Genomic DNA, 15,374 nt, shown 5'->3' with positions numbered 1-15,374 from the left:
AATGTAAAGATTAGGATTCAAGTACACTAAAACTGAATCAGGTCCTTTTTTTAATTTGCTGTTGCTATTAAACATACAGCTAAAGAGAGAGATGATCAGAAGCCATTGGGTCACTGCTCAGTTAGTAAAAACTACACAGGGAATCGGGATGGGGTTTTCCAAAGAGATGAGCATTTGGCTTAGCTCACCTCTTTTCCTGGAAGGTTTCCTGTGTCTAATTGTTCTTCACATGCCTCTTGGCATGAATCCGGTAGTGACGTGGCTGGGTGGGACTTATGCCTTTCTTTGAATGTGGTGCATGTTTTCTTCAGCAAGCACAGTCTCTTCCTTCATTCTCGGTAATGTTTAATGTGTCTGTCCTCCCATGCTTCATGGAATTATTTTGATCACTTACCTTGTGCCCATGTGTCAAAGTTCAGCCTGCATCATGCCGAGCTGTTTTGCCGCAGGTACATTCCTTGGATTTCAGCTTCCACTGGGTGCAGGAGGCTCCTGCTTTCTTTCCACCTTGCGAGAGATCTGTAGAAGCAGGTTGGCTGCTGGCTGGCATTGCTGGGATATAGCTGGGTTGTTCCTTAGAAATAGGTTTGAAAATAGTGTCTCATAACCACCCTGGTTCACTTTGGATGTGACTGCTTCTGTGAAATAGTGCAAATGGCATGATTAGCAGCTGTCCTGGCATGCACACAAAAGTTTCTTAATTGCCAGGAGTAATTAAAAAACTGCTGCATTTGGCATATTTAAATCAGAAACAGGAAGCATCTCCCTTGATTCTTTTTATTAACAGTTCCAGTGGTCAGCTGTCAAATATTTTACTGGAAGTATTTGCATAATATTTTTTCTTGGTGACTGGTCTGTTTTTTAAGAGTTCTGTAAGGAGATCTGTTAACACTTCTGGTATTCACGCAAGTCCTGAATAACTGGTTAAATTACACAGAGAACAGGGAGTACAAAAGCTTGCTGTTGCCACGGTGCTCTGAAAGGTGGAGAGGCATTCTGTCTCCTGGGCTGTCTCTCGTCACGCAGAATAGATGCATGTGGGTAGTGGCAATATAACTTTGCTCCAAATGTTGCCCTCCTAGGCTGCGTCCAGACATATGTGGATGTTTGGTTCCCTGGGGACAACTAGCAGTGGTGGCACACCACTAGCTGTCCCTGGGGAACACCTGTGCCACGCGTGTTCTGGTGTGCAGTAGGTTACCCCGGGTGGGGTAGGAGAGGCTGGGGCCAGTACTGGGCTGGCCCCAGCAGCCTTACCTGGGGTGCTGGGGGCCTCATGGGGCTGCAGTGGTGGCAGAGTAGAGTGCAGCTCCAGCTGGCCAGGCTCCAGCTTTGAGCAGCTCATGCTGCCGTTGTGTGCATTGGTCCACTTTTTTTTTCTTGCGGGTTTTTTTTGACCCCTAGATATCCCTTGCAGCACGGAAAACAGCTGAACATGCAGTATGTGGCACCACAGATGCGTCTGCGGTGCCATGCGCTGCATGCAGTCATCTGGATGCAACTCTAAAGTCTCACCCCTGCCTTGGAGGGAATCACTTGTAGGGATGAGTGCAATTTAATTTTCAGTGGCCTAATCACTTTCAGCGTTTGCATCAGAGAATGGTGGGCTTGGGTCTCCATAGGGTTTCTACCAGGTCTTTGCATCACAGCATCTGACTTCATGCCAGCTGCCACAGGGAAAGACACGTATTGTCACCTACTGACCTGGGCTAAATCCAAAGGCACAAACTATCTCTGTGTCCTGTTATAAACACCTGAGTTCCCACCCCCCTTCGGCAAGGTATGACACTTTCAACTAACGAACTGTAATGGCCTGAGCATTGTCATCCCCCTCTTCTTCCTGCCCCCCCTCACCCACCCAAAAAGGTCTCCTCTCCTGTTACTTTCTGACAAGTGCACAGAACTGATTGAATAAAGGAACCCCAATTATATGCACCACAGGGCTGCGTATTTGATTTGAATTGCTGCTTTTACACTTCTTTTCAGGTCTTGTCATTTGGATCTATCACAGAGTTCCAGCTCCAAGTTTTTTTGTGTGAAACAGAGATGCAGAATTCACTGGGTAGTTTTTCATGTATAAATCTCTTATAACCTGCCAAAACAAGATTCTTCCCTTTCATTTTATCTAGTATTGCAGTTGAATTCTTTCCTAAAGGGAGTTAGAGAGAGAGAGAAAAGGTCTTGCAGTGTTATCCCCTGGGACTTTGGATAGCTCTGCAGCTGCAGTAGATGTTGTCATCTTGAGGTGTTCAACTATTCTGTGCAGGAGCCTTTAACTGGACTTTGTTTTCACTACAGGTCACTGCACTTGGGGAATGAACTGTAGGTTTATCCATCCTGGTGTGAATGACAAAGGGAACTACTCCTTGATCTCCAAACCAGACCCCTTCTCCCCCAACGGCGCACCTCCCATCGGCCCTCACCCACTGATGCCGGCCAACCCTTGGGTATGAACGCAGCAGTTTACACATTCGGAGAGGCTGCTCTTTTTTTTTTTTTGCTTGAATTGATCTGCACCTGTTCTACAGGGGCTGAAGGGTTTACTAAGTTGGCCTGTAGTATAGCAAAATGAAACAGGCCTGTGGGATAGGCTCATTTTAAGAAGGCGGTTTATATGTTGTGAAACCACCAATAAATGGCCATAACTTCTCATGTCTGCCCTGGATTTAGGGTGTTCACAGAGTTCTGTGGGACAGCCTGTGCTAATGTTTGCAGATGTCTCATATTCCCACTTGTTCTTTTCTTCTAACAGGGTGGGCCAGTAGCAGATGAAATTTTACCTCCACCCCCTCCAGACCCTCCAACAGAAAGTGCCTGGGAAAGAGGGCTCCGGCATGCTAAAGAGGTATAACTGCTCCTTCTGCAATACGTGGTCTGTCTCTCAAGCCAGCAGGTCTCTGTTTCCTCAGTGGCGAAACGATGGCTGATGTATTCGGAGCCACTGAGAAGGACTTTCTTTCTTGTTGCTCTATTCTCTCACCTCTTTGGAGACGGTGTAAAGAAGGTTGAGGGCATAGTGCCTCATATGGTCTGTTTTAGTTTTGAAATGTGCAAGATTTTTCCTGTTGATGAAAGCCATGAACATTTTTTTTTATGCATTGTCTTTTCGGGAAGCCCTTTACTCCAACTGTCCTCTTTATATTGTACCCCACATCACTCTTCTGACCACGAAGAGCTGGCATCCAGCAGATTTTTTTTCCCTATCAACATCAGCTAGAAGAGAGAACTCATGCACAATTCAAGGCTTACCAAAGTCAACCCCCACTTCTACTATTTGCCTGTTTCTCAGCAGGTCCAGTGAGTTTTTGTGCCCCCCTTCCCCTTGTGTAAGCCCCCCTGTGGTACTTGCATCATAAAGCTCACAGTGTTCATCTACAGAGGCATTGGTTTAAGTTTCCAAGAGCTTTTCGGTGATCGCACCAGTCTCCCTGTCTGATCCATCATTTGAGCTCACAAAATAATAAAGTGTACATATCCTGGTCCTGGAAAACATCGACATCCTGCATCTTTAGGGGACTGAGCAGCAGAGGGAGGGTTACTTTTGAGCAGGTCCCTTCTGACTGGGGTGGTGCTGTCAGCATGCTAACACTTGTTCTCTGTGCCCTGAAGTTCCTCCTTCAGCATGCTTTTATACTTTGCATTGTGGCAGGTGTTAAAAAAGGCAACTATGAGAAAAGAACAGGAGCCAGATTTTGAGGAGAAGCGGTTTACAGTGACCATTGGAGAGGATGAGCGGGAATTCGACAAGGAGAATGAATTTTTCCGGGACTGGAACTATCGCATCACAAGAGACGTCCGAGATCCAGCGTAAGAGCCCACTTTGTGCTTGCCATCTTTCTTTTTGGAGTGGAGGGGTGGGAAATGACCCCAGCCTGTGTTCTTGATCAAATCCAAACACATTGGTGCTATGGCCAAGTCTGACTTTCTCCTTCAAGCTCTGCAGTACATACAGCTCTGAGAATCACACTAGCTTGTGTGACAGCAGCTGAAACACCACAGGCAAAAAACCTGGCTCCACTGTTCCTTTTGAGGTGCCTCTGAGTAGTTCCAGGTTAACACCAGTTTTTCCTTCAAGTGTTTTAGCCCTGTTCCTCAAGCTGAACGCACACTTACCTGGTCTGGCGGCACAGAGAAGGTGTCAGCTCCTAGTATCTGCATGCCTATATGCTTTTGGTGGCTGTGCTTCAGCAGCTGTACCACCAGCAGGGAAAATGTTCTGGCTGTGGGGTGACAGTAGAAACCGTGCCCACACAAGGGGTGGAGTTGTTCTGCCCTGGGGAGTTCTGTTGTCACAGATAGGCTTTGGGTGTGGACCACACTCTGTGCTGCTGGTCCTAGATAAAGCACTTGTTAGGACTTTAGCCAAGAGGTTTAACCTATTCACAGTTGAGACTCCCTGTAGGGGTAGGTCTCCATACAAAGGGAAGTAGGTGAAGCCTGAGGCTCCAAGCGTGCCGTAAAGTCAGCAGGAGTGATGGAGACCTCGGTCTGACTCCGCTTGGGTGACTGGAAGCAGTCACTTTAGGGAGGATTTTTAGTAGCTATAAAAACAAGTAATGTAATTATAAAAAAAAAATGTCCTTACATTCTGTAGGAGCTGATGGGTGAGCCTCCTGTTTCTCCACCTCCCCACACCCCCACCATGCATATATGCATGCCATGGAAAGATTCCTCCACGCTATAGGGCAGTGAATTTTCGAGCCTTGGTTCCAGCTATTTTGAATGTCCCTTGTCTGAGTTGGGAAAGAAATGGAAACCGAAGAGAGGCAAGCTAAACTTGGCTCCCTAAGCTTAGATTGGCTCAGGACTCAAACTGAACACCCTTTCTTCCATTTTACCAGGGAAGAAGTCCTGCAACTAATTCTGTAAATTTCTGCTTATAGAGTAAAACCTAACACTGGTCACTCTGGGCCTTGCTCTCATCCTCCTCTGAAAAATCTTGCCAGTGCACCTTTTTGCTTTCTCGCTAATATTTTGCAGGTTGACTGTACCTCATGTGTAACAGTGTGTCATGTATTCAAGGTCTGGGTTGACAGTTTTGCTGTTCTTAACACAGTATAAATCTCCTGTCCTAAATAAGCATTTGGGTGACTTATTTTTCTATATTGCTGTAGTGCCCAGAAGCTCTGCTTGAGGTCAGAGCTCTGTTTTGTGGGTGCTGAGCTCTCCTTGCATAGCGCATGCTTAACTTCTGGAACCAAGCCAAAGTACTAAAAACTAAAATGAGTCAAGTGTTTAAAAAGGGGACCATCAAAGTCCTCAGGAAGAGAATGCAATAGGAAATAACATGCAAATTCATAGTCAAGCCATTCATTTTTAAAGTTGAAAAACATCTGATTTTTCACCTTTATATTCATTGTACGAGATGAGTGGCATCTCGCAGCAAATATTAACCATTGGTGTTTCAGATAATGATATTGCTTGTCTTGTGACAGATGGAAATGACAAAATAGTTCATAAATCCCTCTTTCTTTTTTGGAAAACTATAGGGAGGCGGACATCAAAGAAAACATTAACTATGGGTAAGCAGGTCTTTGCTTTCAGTACTGTACCAGCTGTAAGAAAATACCCTGTTTTCTTCCATTGTACTTAAAACTTCCTTGGCTACAGATGGTTGTCCCAGTAATGGGTGGTGTGCACGTTTTAGATTGGATTCCACTACGTTTGGAAATAGGTTTTTCAATTAAGTTAGCCTCTTACTTACTTAAATACACTTAGAAGGCACAGCAGTTGTGCCTGTTTTCACAAATGAAATTATACAGACAGACAAATGGGTATTACAGGAAGGGAGGAGGGAGTTTGGGGTTGAGGGTGGAATGAAAAGTAAGAACTTCTGTCTTGCAGTAGTTTGCAGTTTTGAACACCTAGAGTCACTGAACCCATTCCTGCTAATGGTCTAAGACCTAGAATTGCATTTGTCACCTGGCATGGTCCTGGTAATTCATGCCTCTATTAAATCATCAGTATCTAGGAATCACCTTTGTCCTTTTACTATTGCCTTGAATATCACGTCAAGCAGAAAAGTGGAAATCTTAAGCCACATAAAAGTACTGAAATCCATGTGCTGCCATAGCTTCCAGTACAACAGTTGACTTTCATCCTTCCTTAGATTTCTTGTAACGTCTATTTTTAAATGGGAACACTCTTATTCTTCCTACCTCCATGTGGGATACTGAAGAAAGGAGTCTTTGATTTCCAATCTTGGCTCTGCCAGTAGCTCCTTCTGTGGCCTTGGAAGTTACTGGAGCTCCATACCCTTTTCCTTGTCTGTGTAAAGTGGGTATTATGCGTCCCCCACCCCCCATCCCATCTGGTTGGCAGGGATTAGTTGTTGTTGGGCACATGCTGAAAAATTGCATTAAGTAGTGTTAGTAAAAACCTTCTCACAGGGGAGGTTTTGGAGGCTTTTGGACTCATACCCCAAAAGATCATCCTCTTGCACACCTCCACAGTTATGCATGTATGCAGTGCATGTGAATGTGTTCCCAGTGGAACCATGATACTTTTTCAGTTGGAAAATCCAAACTGCCATGTTCCAGTATCTGCATTATGACCTCAAACATTTAGGAAAGTGCTGTCAGGGACTGCATTTTTATCCCCTAGTAGAAAACTCTGCAAAAATGCCTGTTCATTCCCAAGTGCTATGCGCTCAGCCCACTGACACAACAGTAGAAGATTAAGGCCTATTCTACTTCTGATGTCTATATGGTCCTTGATAGGCGCCACATGCATGCACTGAGGAGAAACTGCACAAAAGTCCAAATAGATGGGCCAGAAATTTTCTCTAGATTTCTCCAGATTTACCCCAGTTGAATAGATTACATTTGGCCTGTGGAGTTCCTTTGTGTCTTCTTCATCAGAACTGCAGCTTTTGTGCCTGTTCTAAAGTTTTCATTTTACTGTAATATTTAAAAGGAAGACTTCTGTGCCCCTGCCAAAATACAGAGCAAATAAGCCATTTTAGGCAGGGAGTACTCTTGAACATGGTTTTCCCTCTTGGTATGTGAGCGTGCACACCTGATCTAGGCTGTGTAGCATCTTCATCGTAAGTGCAGTGTGCAGGTGAGATTTACCCATCTAACTTTCCTGTGCTTGTCATTGCAGGCTTGATCCCTATACAGATCCGTATTACGATTATGATATAGAACGGTTCTGGCGTGGTGGGCAATATGAGAACTTCAGGGTTCAGTATACAGACCCCGACCCATATCGTAACTACAGAGTAAGTAAGGTAATCCGCCTGTCTAAACTTTCCTCCTCTGGCTGATTTAGGAGTCCATTCAACTTCATTTCCAGTATGTTATATCAAAATCTGTTGGTTTCTCTACCTCCCCCTCTTGTCTTGTATGCATCATGGTTTGGTTACCTCCAATTATTCAGTCTTGACTTTTTGAGCACTGGCAATGTACAGTGTGCCAGACAAGACGGTCAAACAGGCCTGTCCTGATGAGTTGATGATCTTTCTCTTCAATAAAGCAAAACTCACTGCTGCACCCAGCAGCAGGTGTTAGCTGTCTTTTTTTTTTTTTTTTTTTTTTTAAGACATTTGACTTGACATGCATAGCATTTTGGAGGTTGAACCAAAGGAAGGTTTTAAATGAAGACCAGGCTATATGAGAGTGTTAGAGCTAGGCATCTCTGCCATCATGTATACTAGTGGACTTTCACTGAGATAAATGGGTATTTGAGACTTACTGCACATTTTGTTTTGGAATCTCATATGGTGGTTGATTCAGTGGGAAGAGGGAGAACAGTAGACTCTAGAGAGAGCACCAGATGCAGTCTCCTCGGGTTGTATTATTGCACGCAAGAGGGAAAGCTGAGTATTCTATTGAAAACGGTCCTTGATATGTGGAAAGGCAGTAAAGCTTTGTTGCAGTGCCTTAGAAGGACTAATTTTGCTGAACACTCAGATTTGCGGTGGCAGAAGAGAGCAGTTAATTTGTTTACTGGTAGTTGTAAGACTCTTCAGAAGTGATGCTCAGACAGTGGCCTGTCTTTGCTGCTGCTTTTTATGGCGCAGTATCAATTCTTGCAATTACTTGCAAAATTCATAGTTATAATATGACAGATTAGCAATGTGCTCAGAGGGTCTTTTCACAAACATTTCTGAACAGCCACGTACCTGGTGGTGTTGGTTCTCAAGGGATAAAGGTTGAACCAGATTCACCCTGGGTGCCTGTTGCCTTTGGTGAAGTTATAGTGGGGGTGAATCTAATGCTGCATGTTCTTACAGTTCTTCTTGCTGATCCTGAAACATGGTGCACAGGCTCCATTCCCCCCTCCCAATGTCGTGTCGTAACTAGGGGAGCTGGGATAATGGTGTCTAATCCAAGACTTCAAAACCTTGTTTGGAGGTAATGCACTTGCGGAAGTGGTACAGAAATGTTATCCTGTCTCTTTCTTTTTTTGCAAGGAAAGAGAGCGAGAGCGGGAAAGGGAAAGAGAGAACAGACAGCGCGAGCGTGAGCGGGAACGGGAGCGCGAGCGGGAGAGGGAGCGACGGCAGCGGGAGCGAGAAAGGGAGCGCGAGCGGGAGCGCGACAAGGAGCGCCAGCGGAGGAAAGACGAGTGGGAACGTGAGAGGGAGCGCATCAAGAGGGACGAGAAAGACAGGCAGCATCGAGACCGCGACCGGGACCGGGACAGAGAGAGGGAGCGGGAGAAGGAGAAAGAAAAACCCAAACCTCGGTCACCGCAGCTACCAAGGTATGTGCTTGGCTCTCCCTTATTGTGCCTTTCTACCTGTGGGGTATTAAGCAAAGAGCACCCTGTGAGCAGGCAGGAAGCCATGCTTTTCTGGTTCGTACTGCTCTGAGGAGGAGCAGTGCAAGTGCACTGATCACTGGGAACGTGCAGTTCAAATGAAGCTTGCTGGCCACTAAGTGGAGCTAAAACGCAACAAGTGTTTTGGGGGACTTTGCAGCAGCTGGCTGCGAGTAGAGCAGACAGGTTAAGCTTCCTGTTGTAGGATTTTGCATGTCTTTTACTTTGCCCCTGTGAGAGGTCTGGCCTTCTCCAAGCTGCAGAATCCGGCATGATGCTAATGTGTGTGTCTTGGGAATCCAGATGTCTGAGTGCAGGACTCATAAGCAGGACACCTGAGTTGTAGCTCTGTGCCCAATACTGACTTCTATGGATTTGGCAAGTCACTGTCGTGGCAAAATTCAAGGATGGACTAGGTATTTATATAGTGAGCTAATGCTAAGAAGTGAGTGGGGCTTGGAGAGGCTCTAGAGCCTCAAGCTTCAGGGCTTAAAGCAATTTTGACTATAAGTGAGGATGAGATTTCAATGTAGGGCAGGTCATTCAGACTTGCTGACTGGCAGGCTCCTTTCACCTTCCTCCAAAATCTCCAGCACTGGTCACAGATGGACAGAATAGTGGACTAGGTAGAGCAAAGAGCTGATCTGGTCTGCAGTTCCCATGCCTCTGCTTCCCTGCGGGTCAGTTAGGTGATACGTGCCCACAGTAACTTCCAGGTGCATTTGGATTAATTATGAACCCCTGTATATATTGAAGCTGACTGGAAAATGGCATTTGCAGCACATTGGAAATCCTGCTGTTGCACCATCTTTATTTTTGTTTTTCCCGGAATTGGGGGTGGGAAATGTTGAGATGGCAAAGCTGCTTGCTGAATGCAGAGGTCAGAAGAAAAACCTTGGGATTTAGAAATGAGGAGGTATTAATAGGAGATGGAATCTGGCCAAGCAGCATGGGGAAATAGGGGTCACGAAGAACTCAGAACTAAGTGGTCTTTGAGATGTGGTAGTCTCTCTTGGTGGCTACTGAGTCACTCTAGTGCCTCTTGGCCATGGGAAGGAGAGGTGGGGGCGATGGGGAAGGACACCGCATCATAGAAAGATGCTCTGGGACTGGTCCCATCACAGAGAAGAGGTCTGGGAGAACTAGCACTCCCATGTACTTCAGGTGGGTGCAGGGATTAATGTTCATCAGACCTAGAATTTAACCCTTTCGCTTGGATTCCCCTGATTTGGGAAATTTTGATTTTTGATGAAAGCCTGTTTTCTAACAGGAGGACATTTCATTTGGGATCCTCCTCCCCACCCAGACGTATAAGAAGTGGTCCAGGGCTGTGCTACCCTGGGCGTATTTGTCAAGTTGAATACTCTGTTCTAAGTAAGGGATATTCATGCAGCTCCGTTATCTTAGTTGCGGCTAAGGTTCACGTTCAGACCAACTTCATGATGACAGCTCTTGATTCCTATCCTTGTTTGGTGGCTGAAGTGATGCAAGTTGATTTGCTTCTCTAAATATCACCAGCTGTGATGACTGATATCAGTCTGAAGACTGAGGCGGTAGAGAACTGGGAGACAAGGCAGCTCAGTCTCCTTTCCCCATTTAATCTGAGATCACACATGCTCCATGGGTGCAGTTCAGCCCGTTCCCCTAAACAGGAGCGCAGTGATCTGACAGCTGGATCTTGCATGTCTAAACCAAACTTCATACTTGGGGTCTGCCTGTGATAAGCACAGGGAGGGAGAATTCTTGTTTTTCATGGCCTTGCTTTCCCCTAATGGAAAACACTGCTCATCTGAACAGTTCCTCTGTTTGGCTGTTTTTTGGCTCGATATTCTGCTATTTCTAGAACTACTAGTTGAAAAGCCAGTATTTCAAATCCACTCCAGTCTTAGCTGGTACAAGAAGTAATGTGTGCAAGTTCAAGTGAAGGTGCTGTAGGAAGCCAGGAGCAGCTGCTCACGTTGGCTTTATTTTATAGGTGGCTTAAAAACATAAAACCTGTGCTGTTGGGGGTCAGGTGGGCTTTTATGCTACGGCGGAGCGATTGCTATTGTACGTGACATGGAAGTTTTATAACAAAAAAGTGCTCTCAAATGAGACAGGTATCCACATTGTAGCTGTATGGGTCTAGAGGCAAAAGGAATTGGACCTCATCGTAGAGGTGATTGATTATCTTTTATTAGACCAACTAGATTTCTGCAAAAACAAATTATTTGCAAGATTTTGGGCATAAGCACCCTTCAAGCATTGGAGACAAGATTGTAAAAGTAATGAAAATGAAGCAAGCACTCAAATGAAGTGCAGTCACGATGCCCAGCACTGCCTCTACGAGGGAGGTGGAGTAAAAGATGCATTTTTTACAGCTATTGAGGATGTTTTTTGTTTCCAATGGAGACGATACTCCTGTTGAGGAAAATGTGATCTAAAAATAAGACCGATCCCCAGGTCCTGTTGTCAGAATCCCACTTAATCCATCCACGTGCACTGCACTATGTGGTGAGGGGGCGGGAATTGTCACTAGTGAGATGCAGCAAAGCAGAAAAAGTAAATGAAAAGCAATTCCTTTAAGTCCTGTTTGCCAGAAAGAGAGGCCCAGCTCTGAGAAGTAACAGGGTTACTCTTCCCTTGAGGGCAGCAGCCCGTCCCCCCCAGTGCTTTCTCTTTCCTGCAGCTGTCTCATTTAAGCATGGCTTTGGCTCTGCCTTTCCAGACCCAGCGTCCCTCCTAAATTGTCTCCAAGCCAGGATGATTTGTACCGGCCGTTCAAGCTTCACCCGGTGTCGCATGGTGACCCGCCAGGGACTCACAACTCTCTGCCTTCTTATCTCTGAGTAACTTGGCACTATTTATAGCTAAGACTTCTATTTTAGCGTGTTAGCCTTCTAGAAATAAGCCTCTTACTAATTCTGTTTAATGTGTAACCTCTTTTGAATTTGATTCATGTTTACCAGGGAGAAGCCTGCAGGTTAGTGGAAGTCATGCTGCCCTCTTGGAGTCTATTTATAGCCTCATTTGCTTTCCCTAATTGTCAGATCCCAATGGCTGGCAATTCCAGCCTTTCTGTGGCTCTTGGCTTTATGACATCCAGTACTTCCCTGCGTCACATGGCTGCATGATGCGAAGCGGTGGTGTTGTTCCAAGCGAGCACGCACTTCCTGATGCAACCGGTGGCTGGGCAGCATTCCATGCACAACCGCAGTACATTGTACGATCAGTGTCTTCAGTTGGGATGTGAACAGCCATCCTTTTTAGCCTGTTTGAGACTGGCCCCTTTCGTGGACCCCTTAGAAGGCCTTTGAAAACTCAGACTTTCAGCAATCATGCCAGGAGGTATTAAACAGCTGTTGAACTATGAAGGATCAGTGCTCCAGTTGTACCCAGGGCAGCTGTAGTTGCAAGTAAATAGCCTTCAGTGCATTAACACTGGAGTCTCCTGCTCTCTCCCCCACCTCCAGAAGCCTACAAATAGGCTGTAACTGGGAGGTTGAAAGACAAGTTGAAGAAGCAAGGACATTATAAAATAATGGTTCAGTTCTGCTGGAACAGGAAATTGTAGATTGGTCTGAGGACTAGAAATCTGCTCAGAACTGAAGGGGGACCTCCTTGCAACAGTCTTCCCCGCAGGTGATGCTGGCTGTAACTTTTCTCTTCCTTTCCAAGGAGAGGCTACTCGACAGGCTCCTCTAATATAGGCTTTAAATGCGGATGGGTTCAAAAATATATTTACGCTCCCCTCTCCCATTCCCAGCTTGCAAGAGGAATAGTCCTCCAAAACATTAGTGTGAGTGCAATGCTGGCACAGTCCCACCTTCTGCCTTAGGCAGTCCATGCACTAAGCACCGAACGAGCAAGGACCGGCTCTGGTGACCGGAGAGAGGGATAACTGCATTACTTGATCAGCATTCTCCATCTCGAAAGGAGGCCTGAGGCTGCCAGAGTGTTTGCTGGGTGCAGAACGCCGGCTTCATACCCTCTTGGCCTTTGGACTGCTGCGTATCTCGCTGTTATGTAAAGCATTTGGTGGGGATCAGAGGAGTTCTGTGAAACTCATTCGACTCTGTGAAGGCTTCTCCAGTGCGGTCACTCCAGTGCAGTTCTGCCCATTTCTTGGATTACCTTTTATATTTGCCTTCCTACCAGCTAAGGCACAGGGCAGATGTTGCAGCAAGGGAAGTTTAGGTTAGATAGTAGGTGAACTGTCTTGCTAGGAGGGTAGTAAAACACTGGAACAGGCTACCCAGAGAAGTTATGGACTCTCCATCCTTGGAGGTTTTTAAGACTTGGCTGGGATGATGTAGTTGGGGCTGGTCCTGCTTTGAGCAGGGGGTTAGACTAGATGTGACCTCCTGAGGTTCTTTCCAGCCCTGCCTGTCTATGATTCTCTAAAATGCTCCACTCTTCTAACTGATCTGCATAGGTTCTCCATCCTGCCGCAGATCTCAGTGGGATTTAGCAACACAACTGATCTGCTCAGCAGTTCATTCCTTTGTTGCGTTATCCTAGTGCCTGGGAGCTCTCCTCTTGTGAAACAGGACCCCTTCAGTGCTAAGTGCTTACAGGCACTGAACAGAAAGGCAGTCTCTGTCCCAAAGAGCTTGCTGTCAATGTGTTGGGTACAAGACAGCAGAGAAATGCTCTTGGGGAAGAGCAAGGCAGTACTGGTCAGCTATAGGCAGTGAGTGCTTCTTCCCCAAGGGGTGAGTTGCCTGTTTGGAGAGGGTGGAGAGGTCTGTGATCCTTCATTGCTGAGGAAGCCTGTCCCATTAGCTAGGGACCTTATCCCAGAGCTTTGGTTGAGTGTGGGTATTCACATACTTTTGATTGATCATAACCGTCTTTTGTGGACCCCTTGGGCATAGTGTGCGGACCACAAGTCAAAAACCACTGGTCTGTGAGAGAGGCAGCTTTGGAGAGCAGAAAGGACAACCAGGAGGGCAGAGAATACATTTGATGAGCTCATGGTAGCCCACTTGGCTCAGAGATGGGTTCAAACACTCTTCTCTCTGAATTGTTCTCCTTGATGGCTTTGTGCTAAGGTACCTTGCACGGCTGTCATCCAGGTGCGAGATGACAAAAGTGTGTGCAATCGAGACAAAGGTCAGCATCTGCCAGGAAAGGGCAGTGAGACGGGGAGAAAGTATTAACTCAAGGGCTGCAAAAGATAAGGCAGGAAGTCAGAGGTTTGCTGGGGAAGGAGTGGACAGCATTGGCTGTTGTGGTGACTCCCTTAAAGAAAAGTAAGTTCACGTAGGTCCTTAAACTCCATAAATTCTGTTGTGACCGGTTAATAAAACGGGAAGTATTGTACACCCTTATCCGACCGTGGCATGCAGTCAGCACGCACCTTGCAGCCAGGGAATGTTGTGAAGATCCAGATCCAATGAGGCAGATACAAGATTTGTGCTTTCTTCAAGGAGGAAATTGTGCGATCCAGTTAACACAATTTGGGGCTACTTGGGACACTAAAGGGAAGTTACTTTCATCAGGGTATTTTATTGGGCACGTTCCGGAGCAGTAGAATTGCACATTTAAACCTTCCTGCGACATGTACCTGGTTGCCTAGTGTCTGGAGAGCATGTGAACAGGGCTGATCCCGGAAGGGAGGGGCACCATCTAAACAGACTGTGATTCAGGACCCAGAGATGTCAGCTCTTGCAAACTGGCAAAGCTGGTTTTTTTGGTAAGAATTGCTAATTCTTTTTTCTAATGGTCTTTGATCACTGTTGGCTCTTCTAATTAGCTCCTGATAAAGCTTGATTAGCCACATCTGTTTAGCTGTTTGCCTTTAGTCCCTCCCCCCCATAAAAAAACAAACATGACTGTATGTTAACAGCAAGCATTATCTCAAATGCAGCAAAAGGATTTAACTGTAGCTGGTAACAGGATTTTACCCTATTATGTAAATGATACAATGAGCTGGGGTTTGCATCTTGAGTGGCTGTAGCAAAAAGCATCCCTTTAAAGGCTTGCTGCTTGGACAGGTTTGCCCTCTGCTTGCATAGTAAAAAGCAAAGCCTGTGAAAAGCAAAGCCTGTGTGTGTGTGTAAAGGGGGGTTCTGCCTCTGGCTTGCGTGACTAAGGGTAGATCTAAGGGAATACATTTTTGTCTTGGTAGCTGTTTAAAAGCTGGACTTGCTAGAAAGATTCCTTTTGCCGGCTCTCATGAAATGACTGTAAAGAATGAGGCAGAGTAACCGTGCCCTTGTACCCCCATAGCACAAGCTTTTGATCTAAGGAGTCAAACGTCCAGTCCTCCAGGCACATTCCAGCTCCTGGGTATAGGTATCTGGTCCTTGGGAAGAGAGTCAGATACTCCAGAATGAAAGCAGCTTCTTCCCTTCATTTTGAAGTCGGTCTCCTGTGGTTTGGAAGAAAACCTTCCAGCTGTGACTCGACTTCGCTCTCCCTTGGACTGAAACATCTCCTTCATCTTGGCAGTCATGTTCCCCAAGTCAGAAATGTTAGCACTTCAAGGATGAGGTTTTTCAAATCATCTGGATGCAGTTTGGTTTGCAAAAAAAAAAAAAAGAGAAGCTGCCAATACAACCCACAGGATGTTAAAGCTCCTAATCCCTGTTACTGTGCTAGATATAAAACCTAAGGTAACACAT

The 15,374-nt window shown here is 45.9% G+C and overlaps 1 protein-coding gene across 1 annotated transcript in view; it reads left to right on the top strand.

The window, feature by feature from the left end:
- ZC3H18 (zinc finger CCCH-type containing 18) overlaps positions 1-15,374 on the top strand; it is a 72,198-nt gene that overhangs the window by 7,538 nt on the left and 49,286 nt on the right. The window contains exons 4-9 of the mRNA XM_019505407.1: positions 2,299-2,447; positions 2,753-2,845; positions 3,650-3,807; positions 5,490-5,522; positions 7,105-7,222; positions 8,417-8,709. Coding sequence (XP_019360952.1) covers positions 2,299-2,447; positions 2,753-2,845; positions 3,650-3,807; positions 5,490-5,522; positions 7,105-7,222; positions 8,417-8,709 — 844 coding nt within the window. The remainder of the gene's footprint in view (positions 1-2,298; positions 2,448-2,752; positions 2,846-3,649; positions 3,808-5,489; positions 5,523-7,104; positions 7,223-8,416; positions 8,710-15,374) is intronic.

This window comes from Gavialis gangeticus, unplaced genomic scaffold (genome assembly GCF_001723915.1).
Source record: "Gavialis gangeticus isolate Ggan-Ray unplaced genomic scaffold, GavGan_comp1, whole genome shotgun sequence".
In the NCBI taxonomy this organism is placed as follows: Eukaryota; Metazoa; Chordata; order Crocodylia; family Gavialidae; genus Gavialis; species Gavialis gangeticus.
This window is presented reverse-complemented; position numbering and strand designations above follow the sequence as displayed.